At 39.7% G+C, this 19,045-nt stretch overlaps 1 protein-coding gene across 4 annotated transcripts in view; it reads left to right on the forward strand.

Annotated features, from left to right (window-relative positions):
• Positions 1-19,045, forward strand: part of SMAD1 (SMAD family member 1) — an 81,706-nt gene that overhangs the window by 17,712 nt on the left and 44,949 nt on the right. For 3 of the 4 annotated variants that reach the window (XM_068542567.1, XM_068542570.1, XM_068542568.1), the window contains exon 2: positions 12,943-13,520. In XM_068542567.1, coding sequence (XP_068398668.1) covers positions 13,121-13,520 — 400 coding nt within the window. In that variant the 5' untranslated portion in view covers positions 12,943-13,120. Of the gene's footprint in view, positions 1-6,494; positions 6,514-12,942; positions 13,521-19,045 lie in introns of those variants that run through there. The other variant, XM_068542569.1, reaches the window with a different exon arrangement.

The raw sequence follows: 19,045 nt of genomic DNA on the forward strand, positions 1-19,045 counted from the left end.
AGTGTCTTTATTCCCTTCCTGCTGCTCCTGGGATCATTCCTGGTCTACTTCTCCAGTGACCTTTGACCCCAGCTCAGGTACTCAGTCTCATAGGCCCATAATATGGGATTTTGCACTTGTAAAAATTAAACATTTCACCAACTTTATGGTTAATTATTTTCCTCATTTACTTAAGCAATAAAGTGTATTTGTTCATAGGCGTACCTTCAGAATACGCAGTAGCTGGGATCTGACCACTTCTGCTGGGCTGATCCAAACCTTTATCACCTTGAACTGTAACAATTGCCATAGCTTCCTAACTGGTCTCTTTACTCCTTCCTACTACTATCACTCCTCCTCCTTCCATCCTTTCAGACTGTTCTCAGCCCAGCCATACCACAGTCAGCCTGTTAAGCTAGAAGTCAGATCACGTTGGCACCTCTGCTCCCAGCTCGCAGCGGTTCTCGTCTCAGTTCAGAGGGAAAGCTACAGAGTCCTTGCGGCGTTCCTGTCTGCTCCGACCCCCTCTCCCGTCGCTCTCTCCATCCCAGTCACATTGGACTCCTTGCTGCCCCTGGAACATGTCAGGCATATTCTTGCCCCTTGGCCTCTGCCGTTGCTCCCCCGCTGCTTGCGACATGCTTCCCTAGATATCCACGTGGCTCCGTCCCTCATTTTTTCAGGCTTCTGTTGGAATATCACCTTCTCAGTGAGGCCTTCCCTGACCACTAGAATGTAGGTCTCATGAAGGCATGATCTTTTTGAAAAAGAAAAAAAGCTGTTTCTGTCTCTTGTTCAGCACTGTGTCCCAGTGCTTAGAATAGTGACTGGTATATTGTGGGTGTTTGTCAAATGAGTTGAATGACTGTAGTGGTCATCAGCCTTTCTTTTTATCATTTTTCTTTACTTTTTTTGTACAAAGTTAGAACTTCACTGGACAGACAAAAGCTAGGACACAAACTTTGTTTTTTTTGTGTAAACAAAATATTAGAATTAGCTTATTGTGAACCAGCTCTGTAAATATGTTACATTTTGCAGCATGTTATAATTTTCAAATCAACTTTACCGATTCCTATTTAAGGCTGATACCAGCCCAGCGGGGTAGGTGGTGGAATCAAAATTTCATGGAAGAGGAAATTGAGGCTCAGAGAGGTGTTTTGTTCAAAGAGCAGCTGCCAAGTGGAAAGCTGCTCTTCAGACCTATCTTTTTTCATTCCAAGTGAAGGGCTCCTGCTTTCTCATTTAGAAGCATCTCAAAATGACAGAAATATGGTGGGGGTCTTATTTGAAAGCCTGGAGACTGTGCCCTGATTTCTTACTCTAGATTTTGCCTGCCTTTTGTTTCCATTTGGAAAGCACATAAAATTACATGGTTCCCTTTAAAATTCCTGACAATGACAGAGCAACAAGTTTTATTTCTCTCACCTGTGGAGGAAGTGGCCTCCACCCAGTTTTACTGAATTAGGAGGGAAGTGATTTTTTCAAGTGATAAAAAGAAAGAAAATTCCATGCTCTTCCCAGAGGAGGAGCTCAACAATTGGGAGAATGGCGTGAGACCATATGTTGGTTTGTAAAAGGATATAACTTGTAAAGATGTTTCCTTTGATGCCTGTGATGAATATGGATGTGTTTCCCTTCTAGAGGGTCCTGATTAAATTATTCAGTTAAGCGCGGAGCTGGAGGATCTAAATATAGGGAGAGGGTTCAGGCTGTCCTGCCTTGTGGGTGTCAGCTCACCCCTACAGATGTGTGTGTGTGTTGTCATAAATAACACCTGCCAGATCAGTGGAGAAGGAGAAATGTTCCAAAAAATGAAATACAGCAGGGTATTTTTTTTTTTTTTAAATGAAAGGGACAGTTTTTTTCCGTCCTTCGGCCTATTCCATTTTCATTTGTGAATTTGGCATTTGAATTACTGATTTTTTTTTTTTTTTCTTAACCTGATTCATAGACTTTAGTATCTGTTCTGGTTTCAAGTGTAAATCTACCACTTACTAGAATATGATCTTGAAAAAGTTACTTCACCTCTGATCCTTAGGTTTATTACTAAAATTGAGAGAATGCTATACATCTTGAAAGATTGCTCTAAGAAGTCAATACGATCGTGTTTGTAAAAACGACCAATATAATCCTTGCATAAGGTAATAGCTCAATTAAAATAATTTCTTTCATTTTTTAATGATTGTATCATTCCTAACTGGTCGCTTATGGGAATTTACTGCATTTAGCATGCTTTGCAATCAGTAAAATTGCTATACTACGATAACAGTGACTCAAAGCGAAGAGTTTTTTTCTGAGAGACAACTACTCTATACTTTTTCCGCTTATAGTCTGTACAGTTCAATTTGCAAATGCCCCTGCTCTGCAGTTTCCTGTGTTTGAGGAGTAAGCACTTGCGAGCCAAATGAGTCTGTACAATTTTTGAGTTGAGGTGACTGCAGATGAGATTTATCAGAGTGAGGCCATTAGGACCTGGATATATTGAAAGGCTACCACGTGCTGAAGGACAGCTTTCCATTACAAGCATGAATTCGAGAACAGGGCTTCAGGGGGATTAAGGAATGTTATACAACTTCTAGAGAAGTGGTAAGGAGATGTAGAAATAAGCCAGGCTTGTTTGTTGAAGCTGAGGACAGCAAGAAAACTTTTAAGTGTCTCCAGTCTACCTTAACTAAACAGGTAATCGTCTCGTGAAACAAAACAGAACTGACGCTTGTTCTTCTACAAGGGAAGCTCTGTGACTAAGAAAAATTGACTGGGTACCCTGTCAGCAGCCTGAATTTGTCAGGATGGAAGGACTTGTGTATGCAGAGCAGAACCAGAAAGAGTTCTTGTCTTGAAGAATTTTCTAACACAACAAACATATATTAAAGAGCGTACTTGGTGCAACTAAACGCATAAACAACAGCCCTGTCCTTAGAGACGCATCTAAGTGCGACATCCGTAAATTCCTTGCTTCATCGTCATCAAGGGGATGCTGCTTTTGGTTGAAATGTCACCGCTCACGATGAACTTCCAATTGGTAGGTGGTAAGCTCTTCTTTTTGATTCCTAAGATTCCTACTCAACACTGCAACACTGTTGAGAGACCACATCACGGCAGCTCTTGCTGGCATGTCCCTCAGGTCACACCTGAGAGACTGGTAGAGCGGCTGGTTAATGCCTGTGTTTTAAAGGCACCGGTACCTGCTTGACTTCATTATGAAAAATAGCTTTCAAGAGCTGGGCCTCTCTTCCACCTTCACCCCCTAGTTTCTCCAGATTTGGAAAATTAACCTCTGAAAACAATTTTTTAATGAAGAAGAGGCAAACTAGCTATTCTGTGTCATCAAACTGACATTTAGAAAGTTGGGAAATGTTTGGAAGTAACCGAAACAAGGCTTTACAGTAAGAGGCTCAGGAAAGTGAAGTCTGCCTTCTGGATGTTTGTGACAATAGGACTTTGCTGTAAGACCAGCAGATTTCTGTGATCGTCAGTGGATCTTTCCTTCTTTTTTTTTTTTTTTGTAAAAAGTATTATTTAAAAAACGTTTTAAAATTTTTTCTTTATTCTTTTTCAGATTCCTTTCCCATTTAGGTTATTACAGAATATTGAGCACAGTTCCCTGTGCACTACAGTAGGTCCTTGTTGGTTATCCATTTTAAACACTGCAGTATGTACATGTCAATCCCAGACTCCCAATCTGTCCCTACCCGCCAGTGGATCTTCGTATCGCTTTCTTGTGTAGGGACTTGGTTTAAATATATTTTCTTTTTCTGAGGACTGAATCAGAGTAGAGTTCCTGTTAGCCCAACTTCTCAGCAAAGAAGTAGGTAGTTTAAAAAGCGCTTTCAAGTCTGTAAAAGAAATGGAGAGAGGTTTTATTCATCCTCACTTTCTTCTTGTTCTAGGTTTTTTTTTTCCCCTTTATTTTGGTTAGTGGTGAGCTTTATTTAGCTACCTTTGACCCGTTTGAAATTGAGAAATGTTGAGTGAAGGTCCAGGGCTAACTGCTAGTTTAAAACAGGAAAAGGAAATGCAGAGGGACTTCACCTGTTTTCTCCTTCAAGACAAGTATCTCAAAGCCAAATGAGTTCCTAATTGGAGTAACCAGGGAAGAGAAACATTTGAACAGGTTATTTGTTGAAAGGACGCCACAGAATCACAGACCATCGTTGCTTTGGGATATTTTCTGAGACTGAAATAGCTGGAGAAAACCCATCTCCGTTTTTATTTTCATTGTGATGACATACTTGTGTAGCAAATTTTAACTCTTTTTTCCCCCTGTTTGCCTTAAGAGTAGATAAAGGTGTATCGTTTTCCTTAAGGAGCTGTACGATCAGTAATTGATGATGCTTTATTAGGAACTGTTTGGAGTTGGTTCCACTCTGGTTGTGTCCTGTATGTCCAGAGTACTGTCTCTGCCTGTCCTCATTACTGGTTTCCCTGGGTACCGTTCACAGGGTTGGTTCTCCAGCTGGAAGCCTTCCTACTCAGCCAGTATGTGGGGGTGTCTGCGGTTCTACTTTTAACTAATAAGTATTTTAGCTTTATCAAAATTTGGTAGTTCCCAGTTCTTCAGGACTTTGGATTAATTCTGTAGCCTAATTTTATTTAGGCCTAATGAATATGGTTATGGTTTTCACCCCCCCACCCTGCCTTTTTTGTGAATTCTCCATCATACTCTTAACAGCAAAGCTCATTGCAATTCTTGGCTTAATGATGGGTTGCTCTTTATGTTTTAAAATATGTGCTGGCATTGAGTCTCTGGAATATTTTTCTTTGCAGGCTTCATCTTTTTTTTTTTTAAGATTTATTTATTGATTGATTGATTGCTATGTTGGGTCTTAGTTTCTGTGCGAGGGCTTTCTCTAGTTGCGGCAGGCGGGGGCCACTCTTCACCACGGTGCGCGGGCCTCTCACTATCGCGGCCTCTCTTGTTGCGGAGCACAGGCTCCAGATGCGCAGGCTCAGTAGTTGTGGCTCACGGGCCTACTCGCTCCGCGGCATGTGGGATCTTCCCAGACCAGGGCTCCAACCCGTGTCCCCTGCATTAGCAGGCAGATTCTCAACCACTGCGCCACCAGGGAAGCCCCAGCCTTCATCTTTTTAAGCGATTTTAACCTTAATCTATAGTGTGTGTCTGTGATTCTGTGGTTCCTATGAGCATCAGGAATGTTTTTGAGTGTCTTTTTTTATCCTCCTTGGGAATCATGATCTGTTTTGATGATTCTGCTTTTGGTTAGGAGTATACATATGGTTGATGTGGGTACCTGAATGAAATGAAGTACGTTAAAAAAAAAAAGTAGTCCGTTTTGGAGTAATGAAAAGTTACATTACAGATCCCCTGGTATGTTAACTTTCTGACTCTTTCTGATGTTTTAATTTAGCTAAGCATCTCCGGGGAGGCAAGATTTCTCATCAGGCCTTGAATCCTATCTGAAATCGGATGTTAGGCTAGATGAGACATACCTTTCCACAGAACTAATCAATATTGCCGCCAGTCACCTTATACAACACACCTCTGATGTACTTGACATCTCCATGGCATTCTGGTGAGGTATTTGGTGAAATAATTTAGATACAACTACCGAACTACAGAAACCATATAGTTTGCCTGTGATTTCTCTAAGGCCACACAGTAGCTCTTCTTTAGGAGCTAGAGTCTTACTTTTTCTGTTTCTTCACAAGATGACCTATTTAAGAAGAGCTAGTGGTATATAAGTCAGGAAATATGCATACAGTTTAGTTAGTTACTTGGAAATACTTGTTTCCCCCGCAAAATGGATCAGGCATTTTTTTTACAGAAAGATAATTTTTGTAAAGTTTTCGTTTTTCTTAAGTAACACATCCAACGGTTAAACAGTTCCAAAACAAAGTTAATCAATACCCGTGCGTTTATTTAGTTCCTTGATTCTTTTGATCTTTATGCCTTGATGTTTTACCATTAGAGTTAAGACAGTAATGAACCAAAGAACAAGAAGTCAGGGGTTGGGGAGAGTTGCTTGCTTCATTGACAGTAGACCATTTATCTACTTTTTTTAAGGTACTAGCAGGGAGTCTTTGATATTTTTTCCCCCAGTCACTTTTCTGGAGCCTGTATTTCATGCTGATTTTATTGAATCATTTCATTATTCCCTCAGTATTTAAAGGAATCAGTCGTTTTGTCTAGTTCACTGAATTGCGTGCCAGTGCAGGAACTGTAACAGCACTGGTCTGAAGCTGTAGAGGGCGACTGGCCATTGTCTGTCTCCTCCCCTCCTCCTCCTTCTGTTAAAGGTACTTAGTTTGTAGCACTTGGCGCCCCCGCCCCGCCCCCCGCCCCCGCCTTTTTCTTGTGCTTCAGATACAAATTAGAATAATTTCCTTTTAAAACTTTCAGTGGGAGTCTGGGATCTGAGGTGTTGCATGGCAGAGAGTGTATTTTGTTGATATTCACACAGTTGGATAATTACATGTTTCTTTGCTAGATGAAGGTGAAGAAAGTGCCCGTTGTTGTGCAATTGGCTAATGAGGTTTCCTTTCAGCATAGAGCCAGTCTCACAGCAGTTAAAGGTATTTTACTACTTCTTCCTTTTTTCCTTGTAACATTAAGGAATACCACATAAGTTGCAGAATTCAATAGCCATGTCCAAAGGAGCATTATAAGAGTATTCTTCTCCTTTGGTTCTGGCATTGCTAATAGAGATCCTTCCCTTGGGCGAGACTCCATAGGGAAAGGGCCTGACTTTAGAACCCTGTTTTAAACTGCATTTTTATTACTTCCAAAATCGGGTCACACTGTAAGTGCAACCTGATTTATAAGTAGACTTTGTATGTGGCTTGAGTTAATGAATTGAGGTTTTGTTTTGTTTTTTGTGTGTAATTTGCAAATATTTGTGTATAGAGGCTTTTAAAAAATTTGAAAGTAGCAGTTTATTATTAAAGAATGTTTGAAAAGTTTTAACAAGTAGGGGGGAGAGAGAGAGATTATTACCCTTCCAGACCCAGCCACCGTTACATGCTTTGGTATATTTACGTAGTTGTTCATGCTATGTATACCGTTATTTTGGTATATTTACATAGTTGTTCATGCTATGTATACCGTTTTACATTCTGCTTAAGGTTTTTTCCCAGTTATTTTTATGAACATAATTTTTAAGGGTTACATAATATTCTATCGAGTGGATTATACTACATCTTACTTAACTATTTTCCAACTTTTAGATATTTCTTTTTTTCCTTATAATAAGGAATGCTCTAATGAAAATCATTGTGCAAAAACTTTTTTACCTTTCCAGTGCAGAGTGTTTCCTTAGAGTAAATTTCTAGAAGTGAAGTTGCCGGCACAAAGATCTCCCTATTTTTTAAGGCTTCTAGGGGGTTCTTTACCAGATGAATGCTTTTGCTTCTTTGTCAGTGTGAAATGTTTGTATTTGGAGAAGAGGGAAGGAAATCTCTGTTTGCTGACTCATGTTTTTATTTTGCACTTTAAACTGATAACGCCACTTAGCTTTTGACATAAACTAAAGCAGGAAGTACCAAAAGGGGCAGAAAAAGAATGAGTTGCCTTGCCAAGGCCATAGTGTCATGGACACATCTGAGTTCCTGATGGGAGGTAGGTTACTTGTTTGACTTGAATATAAAAAAATGCTTAACTCAAGTAGGCAAAAATCAGTCATCAGCCTGTATTTTGTTTCATATGCACATTTATATGCAAGAGTTTGTGATCTTGTCACTTTAATGGTTTTAGTGGCATCAAACCCCCCAACTGGCCCTGTGGTGTTTGGAGACCCTAGGGATTTTTTTTCATTTTTTGTTCCCTGTGTGGAGAAGCCTTTTGTATTGAGGATATCACCTTAGCTGTCTTTCTAAAAACATAAATCTAATCACACTGATACCCTGATTTAAAGCCTTCTATTTGTCCACAGGATAAGATGTATGACAGGCCCTTCACAGTCTTGCCTTTATCAGCCTTGTATCGTCTACAACAGCCTTGAACCCTAGCATTTCTCTGATGTCGGTTAGAACGAGCAATTTAGAAAAGTGGTTTAAAAGTTGAGGCTCTAGAGCCAGACAACATGGGTTCACTCTGGCCCCGCCACTTACACCTGTGCGCATAAAACCTCGGACAAGTTATTTAATTTTTGTATTGTATAGTTCACTTTCCTTACCTGTAAAATGAGGAAAATAAGAGTGCTCACTAAAGAGGGTTTGTCACAAAGATTAAACTAGTTAGTAGATATAAAGTGCTTGGAACAGTGTCTATCAAGTAACGATCACTCAGAATATTAGCTCTGCTGTTTTGCAAAATTCTACTCATCCTTTAATGCTTGTCAGATAGTTCTTCTTTGGGAAAACTTCCTGAAATCCCTGGAATTAACTTTTCTCTCCTTTTCTGCTTTTATACGTTATCGTTTATACCTGTCATAGAGCTTTTGCACACAGTGTTATTGTTGGTTCATGGTGGGCAAATGCATGGTACATGGGCCGCCTCTTCTATTCCTACACTCAGGGTTCACCTTGCTACAGTCCTGGCATTCCTTCCTGCTGAGGTCTGCACTTGACCCAAGACTCCGCAGTACAGTCCCTTAGCTTGGCATGCAGGGGAACCAATTTGCTTCAAGAGCGTTCACTGTTTACACACTGGCTCTTCATCTTTGCTTCCATCCTCTGTGGATAGCATAGGTACTTAGCGGGCACTCAGTGCAGCTTTGCTGAATGAATGTCACTTTGAGCAGTTAAAGCAAAGGTCTGCAATGGTGGTCCTTCATCTCGCCAACCCCCCACATACTTACCTTCTGTAACAAACCCAGCAGTGCTAGAGTTTGAAACAGCCCCAGGTGATTGTGATATAAACTCACCCCCTCTATTTGAAAACCATTGACCAAAATATAAAAAAGCAGTTTTTGGAGTCGAAGAAAAGGACATACAGAATAAGAAGAAATGTATTCCTTTTATAAATTGTTGCTAGAGGACAAGGAAAAGAAGTTGTCTTTCTTGTTCTTTGGCACAATTAACCTTTAGTGAAAGTAAATGATCATTTCAGGAGGTACACGCTGACCAAGTGTGACTTTTGATGGTAGCATAGTTTTGTTTTCTCTTTTTCTGTTCAATGAAAATGCCAGCTTCAAAGCACTGGTAAAACTCTTTACTTTACAAAAGGAAACAACTGACCCACTACAGCCTGTTGAATAAGTAAAGCTCCACACTTGGCCTTCTGATTCCTTCAGGGAGCTAAATCATTCATCAAACATTTATTGAGACTCTGATATGTGCCAGCTACAGGGCTAGGTTCCAAAGCTAGGAAGACAGTAAGATAGAATTCCTGAGTCATTTTCCTCTAGTGAGGAAGTAGCTATAGACATGCACAGCTGTATGTCTATACCGCAAAGTAGCTATAGACATGCACAGTTTGCTATGATAGCTGTTCATAATTATTATCCCTTTGAGTTCTGAGGATCAGTAATGATTTCCCCCTTTTGTTCCTGTTATTGGTAATTTGTGCCTTCTCTTTTACTGATTAGTTTTTTTTAGAGGAATATCTGATTTTATTCGTATTTTCAAAGAGCCAACTTTGATTTTATAGGTTTTCTCTATTTTGTATATATATATTTAATTTTTGCTCTCATTTCCTTTTACTGTCTTTAGGTTTAATTTGCTGTTCCTTTTTTTTTTTCTTTTGATAGATACATAGAAAATTAGTTTTCAGCTTTTTTTCTTTTCTAATATATGCATTTAAGACAGCACATTTCCTGCTAAGCATGGATTGAGCCGCATCCTACAAGTTTTGATGTGTCTTATTTTTATAATCATTCAGTTTAAAATATTTTCTAATTTCTCCTGTAGTTTCTTTTTTGATCCATGCATTATTTAAAAGTGTAACTATTTTCAATAACAATACTTTTGGCATTTATTCTTAGTTATACTATGATCAGAGGACACATTCTGTATGGTTTTATTCCTTTGATATGTGTCGAGGTTTGCTTAATGGCTCATTATATGGTCAATTTGGATAAGTATTCCATGTGTTTTTGAAAGTATTACGTATGTTTCAGTTGTTGGGTGCATACACAAATTGAGTCAAGTTTTTAAACATGTTGTTAATCTTCTATATCTGTTGATTTCTGTTTGTTTGTTTAGTCATTTACTGTGTTAATCTCCCACTAAGATTGTTAGTCATTTTAATTCTGTCAGTTTCTGCTTTATGTGTTTTAAAACTGTGATTACTTGGATAAAAAATTGGGGTTGTGATGTATTTGTGGTGGATCAACTCTTAACATTATGAAATGTCCCTCTTTTATCCCTGGTGATGCTTCTTACTTTACAGCCTCTTTTGCCTGATATGATAGCTGTGTGAGCTTTTTTGGTTAGAATATGCATAGTATATTTCTTTCCATATTTTTTTTTTCTTTCAGCCGTTCTCTGTCTTTATATTCGACGATGTGTGTCTCTTGTAAGTACAGTACAGTTAAGTGGTGTCCCCACCCCTACCCCCGTCTTTTGCTTGACAGATTTAGTCTCTTGATATTTAAGTAATTCTTGAGACTTTGAGGATTAGATCTGAATCTTACTGTTTTCTATTTGTCCCATCTATTATGTGCTCTTTTTTCCTTTTAAGTTTTTTTGGATTAAGCATATTTTAAAAAATAATTCCATATTTTTAACTCCTCTATTACCTTTTTATGGTTTTTAAATTCTTTCAGTTGTTGCTTTATTATGACATGAATTCATAACATATCAACAATACTTTAGTGCTTTACCACAACCTGGGTAATACAAGGACCTTAGAAATCTGACTTCATTTACCCCTTCTGCTTTTTTTTGTTATGCATTTTAATTCTGTATTTTAAACACCACAAGACATTCCTATAATTGTTCTGTAAAGTCAGTACCCTTTTGGAGCTCTTCATTCATTCCTGCAGTTCCTTGCTTTTCCCTTGTGCCTGAAAATTCCTGCTGGAAGCCAGTTCTCTCAAATTTTGTTTGTTGGAGAGCATATTTATTTCACAGTCATTTTGAATGATTTTTCTCCACTAAGTATAGAATTCTGAGTTTCCAGCTATTTATTTGTAGGCTAAAGATGTCATTTCACTGTCATCTGGTTTCCATTGTTTCTGTTGAAATGTCAGCTGTCAGCCTTATTGTACTCATTTTGAAAGTATTGTGTCTTTTTAAAGATTTTTGTGGTAGGTTTTCAGCAATTATACTGTGATATGACACATTAAAACTTGTGGATACCTTTCTATTTCTCCTTCTTTGGATTTGTAGGCCTTCATGAATCTGTGGCTAGACGTCTGTCGTCACTTTTGGAAAATCTTTGGCCAGTATCTACAAATATTTCCTCTCTCACAGTTTTTCTCTCCTCTTTTCCCATCATCTTGTTCCAGTCTAGTATTAAGATGATTCTAGGCTGTGTTTCAGTGTTTGTAAACACTGGTCCGTTTCAGTTTTGCCCTTGCACACTAGGGCATACCGCTTCAGGGGTCTCAACTGAAAGCCTGGTATGTTTACCAGGCCCTCAACTCCATTTTTCTTTTTTCTTTTCTTTTTTTTTTTTTTTTTTGGTCTCCTCAGCACTATGAGACTACTGAAATCTGTTTGGTTCTTAAGCCTCTTTCTGCTTGGCTACTCACAGCACAGGCATTGGCAAATGCCTTGAGAAGAAAAGCAATGAAGAGTGTTCAGCTTATTACCTCATTGCTTTTCACATCTCTCCAGCATCTTGGCCCCTCATGTCCTGTGTACTTTGGTTGCTCTTTGATACCTTTAAAAAGTTGGGGTTTTTTCCCCCTGATTTGTTCATTTGTATTTTATTCAGCTTTTATAGTTATTTTGGGGAGGAGGTTGGTTTGATACCTGCTACTGAATCTTAGCCAGACTTGGTACAAAGTTACCATCTTTAATCTTTTTCACTGTTTGTGTTTTTATCTGGTGAAGAGTAACTAGAAAGTTTAAATGAGACAACTTGACAAAAGTATTTGGTACAGTATGTGTTCACGTGCTTCTTTCCTTTCATGTCAATAAAAAGCAAATTTGAAAAAGTAGGGGGTGTATTTCCTACCTTACTTGCCTGATAGGCCATAGGCATAGGCTTGTTTACTGGTTTACTGAATAAATACCCTCAAATGTTGCTACACTTATATAGTGTAAATCTAACTACCCTTTTTATAGCATAAGACATACTTGAGGAACAAACCAAAAATAGATGTTAAGACTGTTGCATTTTTATTTCTTACTTTTGGTTTCAGTTTTTGTTGATTGAGGTGTATTTTGAAATATATATCTTAGAGCCTATAAATGAATCTAAATATAAAACATCACAATATCTGTTGAGAACTTGAACTTTTTTTGCTTTAAGGGGTGTATTGCTTCTATCTCAGAACTCATGTAAACAGTAACATACTCCTTTTTAAACCTGCATCTCAGTTTATTGATCTATAAAATGGCAATGATGGTATTACCTAGTTGAAAGAATTATTTAAAGGATTAAATACTGTGTTAGTCTCCTTGGGCTGCCATAACAAAATACCACTGACCGAGTGGCTTACACAGTAGAAATGTATTTCTCACAGTTCTGGAGGCTGGGAAGTCCAAGATGAAGGCTCCAGCCAGTTTGGTTTCTGGTGAGGGCTCTCTTCCAGGCTTGCAGACAGCTGCCTTCTCTCTATGAAGAAGGCCTTTCCTCAGTGGGTGCACATGTAGGGAGGGAGAGAGAAATCTCTCCCTTCTTCTTATAAGGCCACCAATCCAATTAGATCAGGGCCCCATCCTCATGACCTCATTTAACATTAATTATTTCCTTAGAGGCCCCATCTCCAAATACAGTCACACTGGGGTTGAGGGCTTCAACGTGAGTTTTAGGGGGGACATAATTCAGCCCATAGCATAGTGTAATACATAAAAGTGCTTAAAATAGTATCTGGCCCATGGTAATTGTTTAATAAATTGTGATTTTGTGCTAGAGATGATTTTAAACATCTTTTTCCCTTTTTTCTTTTCTAGGTGCTGACTTTGGGTTACTTTTGGAAACACTAGGAATGGTGATTTCTACTTTTCAGGACCTCAGCACGAAGAAGCTAAGGAGAATCCTATGTAAATAAAGTGAAACCTCTTCTGCTGTCCTTTCACATTTGGGGACGTCTTTCTTTCTCCATCCACAAGGAGTATACGTGGTGTCATCATGAACGTGACAAGTTTGTTTTCCTTCACAAGTCCAGCTGTGAAGAGACTTCTTGGGTGGAAACAGGGTGATGAAGAAGAAAAATGGGCAGAGAAAGCTGTTGACGCTTTGGTGAAAAAACTGAAGAAAAAGAAAGGTGCCATGGAGGAACTGGAAAAGGCCTTGAGCTGTCCGGGGCAGCCCAGTAACTGTGTCACCATTCCCCGCTCCCTGGACGGCAGGCTGCAAGTTTCCCACCGGAAGGGGCTGCCTCACGTCATTTACTGCCGTGTGTGGCGCTGGCCCGACCTTCAGAGCCACCATGAACTAAAACCACTGGAATGCTGTGAGTTTCCTTTTGGTTCCAAGCAGAAGGAGGTGTGCATCAATCCCTACCACTATAAGCGAGTAGAAAGCCCTGGTAAGTGAGTCCTTTTGTGTTGATGCGTTTAGCAGATTTGTATTGTTTCTCAAAAATCGTTCCTTTCCATGTTTTTAGTTGTAATTTTCAAATATTAGGGGAAAAGGTACGTTTGTCCGCCCTTGAATATGTCATACGTTCTAACAGTGTAGTCTCTAGTTAACCTTATTTCTTAGGAGCAGGGCTGTGAAACCTGTTATCCCGGTACTAATACCTCTAACTTGTAATAAATTGTTTTCTTTCTAAATTTATTCTTTATGTTTCCCTTTGGCTCTGTGCATTTCTCTAGACAAATTTAGCTATGATTTTATTGTGAGGGAAGAAAATCAGGAAAGGAAAGAAGCATGGCGTTGCCGTCTACCTACTTGAGGGCAGTTGCCAGTGACTTGAATCACTTTATCCTTAAAAATAGCAATTTTTATCACCTCCAGTGGAATTTCGCTATGGCGTATTCCCTGTAGAGGATATGAAGGAATTATGTTCTGCTGTGGAATCATTTGATACTGTTACTTTATAAGATATTCTTAGGTTTTACATATATGACCTTGGCCGGTGGGCAGGGGGAGAAGCACAGTAAAGGATATACTTTAAAATTTACTTGGTTTTACCCTCAAATTAGAGTCCACATTCTAGACAGTTGCATCAGTTGGAAAGTGATTAGGCAATCTCAAGACCTTAAATATCTCATTGTCAGATTGGAACCAGTTTTGTTGATGGATTAGTTATTAATAGCTGGTGGTTACCAAGGGTTCCCAAATGAGGCTGTGTGTTAGAGTCATGTGGCTCCCCCCGCCGGAAATTCTGATTCTGGCATAGCCTGGTCATCCGTGTTTTTAACAAGTACTCCAGGTGGGGCTGATGGGAACTATTGGATTGGTGTTTGGGAACTACTAAGCTAGATCCTGTAATAACATGGCTCTCAAATAAAAGGCATTCTGGTTTCTTATGGAATATTTAAGAAGAGTTTAAGGACTAGGGAATAATATAATAAACATCTTTGTTATCCACCACCCAGTTGCCTTCAGTAACTACTGTCCTGAATTTGATGGTTAAATTTGAAGTTCATCATTCCCATGCATGCTTTTATACAGCAATTCTGTATGTGTTTGAATCCTTGACAGTATGTACTGTCAATTTTGTATATTTAAAGGTATTATATAATGATATTGGAGTATCCTTCTACAAGTTGCTATATTCATTCAACATCATTGATTTGTGATTTCTATATTACACACTTTAGGATTACCTTGTCAGGCCTGTGAAAAATCCTCTGGAGATTTTATTGGAATTTCATTGATTTCATTTGGGGAAGGATTGACATAGTTCTCCTCCTGAGCGCAGTATTTTTCTAAATTTATTTAGGTCTCTTAAGTTTCTTCCATAAAGTTCTTGCACATCTTTTCTTAGATTTATTTCTAGGTAACTGGGTTTTATTGTATCCTTTTAACTTTTTTTTTTTTTACTAATTTTTATTTTATTTATTTATTTTTTTGGCTGTCTTGGGTCTTCATTTCTGTGCGAGGGCTTTCTCTAGTTGTGGCAAGTGGGGGCCACTCTTCATCGCGGTGCGCGGGCCTCTCACTATCGCGGCCTCTCTTGTTGCGGAGCACAGGCTCCGGACGCGCAGGCTCAGTAGTTGTGGCTCACGGGCCTAGTTGCTCCGCGGCATGTGGGATCTTCCCAGACCAGGGCTCGAACCCGTGTCCCCTGCATTGGCAGGCAGATTCTCAACCACTGCGCCACCAGGGAAACCCTATTGTATCCTTTTAAAAGTCACATCTTGTTACAGTTGTTTATGGCCAGGACTATACTTGCTTTTTTCCAGCCATCTTGCTGAATTCTCCTTGTTCTAATCTAGACATTCTTTACTGCTTGTCACACCCACTGTGACGTAAATTTTAGCATGTAATATGTACAAACAGGATTGCTTAGGTACATGGTTTTTAGATCCCCATAGTAACTTTAAGAGGTACACAGGGAAGATTCTAATCCCACTTCACAAATGGTAAAACTGAGGTCCCTATAAATTAAGTGACCTGTGTGTCAGACAGCCAAGGTTCAGTATTGAGAAAACACTGTGGCTACATTTTCTCCGGCCACCCCTTCCTCCACTCTGCTCCGTTTCATCTTACGCTGCAGCCGTTGGGGACCAGCGCACTACAGAGAGTGTTCTTTGAAGATGCACACCATGGCCATGTAATCTTCCTGCTTCCCATTGCTCTTACGCACAGCTCTGTGTTCTGGTCTTCACCTACCTCGCCAGCTTCTTTTCCCACCTTCCATGCTTCGTGTGCTTGGGTCATATGGGGACACTCAGTGCACTCTTCCTCTCTACCTCGTTTCTCCTCCCTCTTTGCCTAGTTCACTCTTCTTTATCCTTCAGGCCTAAGCTTAATGGAGGCCGACTTTGCTGAGAAGCCTTTGTTGATACCTCCTCCCCCTGCCCCGCCCCGCCCCCCCAGGCCTGTCTGTGTTTCCCATAGCAATTTGAATTTCTTCCTGATGTTCTTCACACTTACATTTACCATTGTTAGTCTTCCTTGCAGGATAGTAAATCAAGCTTCATAATGGCAAGGACCATGTTTATTATTAACATCTCTACATTTAGTAGTGAGCATGGTTAAATACATTTTTGCTGTTAAATGAAAATACTTCTTTTAATTTCTCTGTGTTGTCTTTTTGTTTGCTAAAGATGAGCTTTCAATTTGTTTAGGTCCTCCAACCATCATCTTCCCTTTCGTGTTCATTTCATTGCCATTACTATCTGACCTAAGATGGAAAGGCTTTTTTAAAAGTTAAGGCTGAGGTGATTTGGTCGCTCTTAATAATTTACATGTAAAAGGCTTGATAGGGAGGAGGTGGAAAACCAGCTAAAATAGGGCATTCTGAGACTCCACGAGTATCATTCCGTCCTCCCCTTTAGCCAAGAATCTGGTGAGCAGCCATGCATAGACCAGTTCTCAAAAACCGTGAGGCCAATATCTGTTGAATTTGAACATATCAGGATTTTCCTTATATTTTTTATATTGTAAAGTGAAAATATGGTGGGAATAAGAGTAACTGGACTTCTTCCCGGAGACCACCGTGAAGCAGCCCCTGCACCTCATGGGGAGAAGCCCCTCTAAATCCAAGTGCAGCGGGGCCTCAGCCCCTCACAATCCCAGAGTTAAGTAGGCATTTTCCCTCTGTAATGCAGCTTGGAGCGCATACCTGGTTATTGTTTCCGTGAAATAGGAAAAAAGGGGTCTGGAAGTCTAAGCTGTGGACACGCAGCTCAACACTGAATTAACTTTGAACTCTGTAACTATTTTACCTCACATAAAGTATTTCAAAGAGCAATTTAACAGTTTAAGCATAAGATAGTCAGGTCTCCCAAACTTGTTATTTTCTGCTAAGGCCCCTTCGGGGATCTCTAGAGAAAAATTCAGCCGCAATTGGGAGTCTCTAGATTTAGAGCAGTGGTTTTCCAAGTGTGTGGCCCTCAGACCAGCAGCGCCAGCATCACCTGGGAACTCGGGGGAAACGAATATTTTTAGATCCTTGCACAGGCCTGCTGAATCAAACTTTGGGGATGGAGCCAGCAATCTGTTTCGACAAACTCTCCAGGTGATATTCTGATTCAGGCTAACGTGTGAGAACCACTGGTTTAAGGTATCCAGGCAGGTCAAGTCCAGCTGACTAGATGAAGTCTCTTATTGAAAAGAGATGCTAATGAGTTACAGTTTGAAATCCTTCATCATTTTGAACTTTGCATCTTGTTAGGGGTATGAAACTGACTTGCTCTTTCCAGAATTTCCCTTCCTGCTGATATTCATTAAGATTAGCATTCTGATACAATGTGATAAAGGTGTCTTTAAGGGAGTGGAGGAGTGAGGGGAGAAAGGAATGCTTTGTTGTTTGGCCCAGTGGAAGTTTTATAATTGTTCTTTGGGGTATCTTTTACTATCTCTGTTTCTTTGACCAAAAATAATTTTAATGGATTTAAGTAAACGTAGTTTTTCTTTAACCTGTGCCATTAATTTTGTTATAAATAGAAGAGTCTAAACATTGTGGTGGGGAAAAACCCGAAAGTTACAGAAACACTTTGCAACAACTTGTGTTCATCATAGGCAATGATGGGAGAGAGTGTGAGAGGGACAAACCTTCCTTTTGGTGAAAGGTAGTAAGTACCTTGCCAATTACTGAAAAATGCATCTTTGGGAAAGTAGAAAGTGGTAAGAATTTCTTTTTCTGCAAGTGTGTGGATAGTTATAGGAAAGAGGAAGTTTGTTTGTACAGTTTCTGAAGACTGTGCCCCTGCTGATGATGTAACAGGTGACTGTTTACTTGGACTTTTGGTAGCCTTTAGAGTCCAGGCTACTTATTAGTGGTTGGGTTAAATGGCGGTTTTCTTTTTCTTTACCAAAGCAAATGCTGACAGGGTCAAGTCAGTCATCTCAGTGTGGTATGAGAAGGCTATTCAGTTGCTATCTGCCGCCATTAAAATGTCTTCATGAAGACTTCCTGTCATTTGGCCTTTTTTTTTTTTTTTTTTTAATGTTTTTCACATGGTTCCTGAGAATTATCTTCTGTACTTTGAACTTCATCCACTTGCGAGGCCATATTGATCCTGAGCTTGAAATTCTGAGACTTCAGTTTGATCTTTAAAGTAACACCCTGCTGTTCACTTCCTGGTGCTTCTTCCATTTTCAGCAGCATGGCTCCCAGCTGTTGAAAATACACCTAAAATCCTCTTCACCTGTTGACCGAATGCAAGTTTTGCCCCTTTGGCTGCCTCGGTCGCCAGGTAATTCCTGGCTTGGTAAATTTTACCTTAAGAAGAAGGCCTTAAAATCATAGAAATGGAGAATGAGTTGGTGGTTGCTGGGGGCAGGAGGGGAGTGGGTGTGGCTGTAAAAGGGCAACATGGGGGAGGGACCCTTGGGTTGATGGAAGCGTTCCGTGTCTTGGCTGTGTCAGTGTCAGTGTCGTGATTGTGATGCCGTTCTATAGTTTTGCAGGATGTTACCGTTTGAGGGAACTGGGTAAGAGGGTAGGCAGGATTTCTCTGTTACTTCTTACAGCTGCCTGTGAATCTGCCATTATTTGAATTTTAAAAATGGTGATTCCCTGAAAAAGCAGCTAGTGCAGCTCACGACTCAGTCACATTGAGTGCTTTTCCTCGACAACCATTGTGTTTTGGCATGTAGCAGAGGTGCTCTGTGAGTACTTTATATTGTCACACAGAATATTAGACAGACATATACTCAAGGATCAAGATTTAATAAAATTAATACTTAAAAAATTAAAATCAAAAAATTTTAATGTGTGTCTTCATGTTGTGAATGTGTTTTTACATGAGCCGATGATGACAAAAACCTCTATCTAATTAAAGTGCCTTTTTTTTTTAAGTCTTTGTATGAGTACATCCATTCGGAGGATGGTGATGGGTGGGGGGACGTATTGACTTTTCCTTCAAGTTTATCTGAGTGGCTGTATCTAGGAGTCTGGTGACTGAAGCTGTAAACCAGATACCAGGATACAAT

The sequence above is a fragment of the Eschrichtius robustus genome, chromosome 4, assembly GCF_028021215.1.
Source record: "Eschrichtius robustus isolate mEscRob2 chromosome 4, mEscRob2.pri, whole genome shotgun sequence".
Classification (NCBI taxonomy): Eukaryota; Metazoa; Chordata; class Mammalia; order Artiodactyla; family Eschrichtiidae; genus Eschrichtius; species Eschrichtius robustus.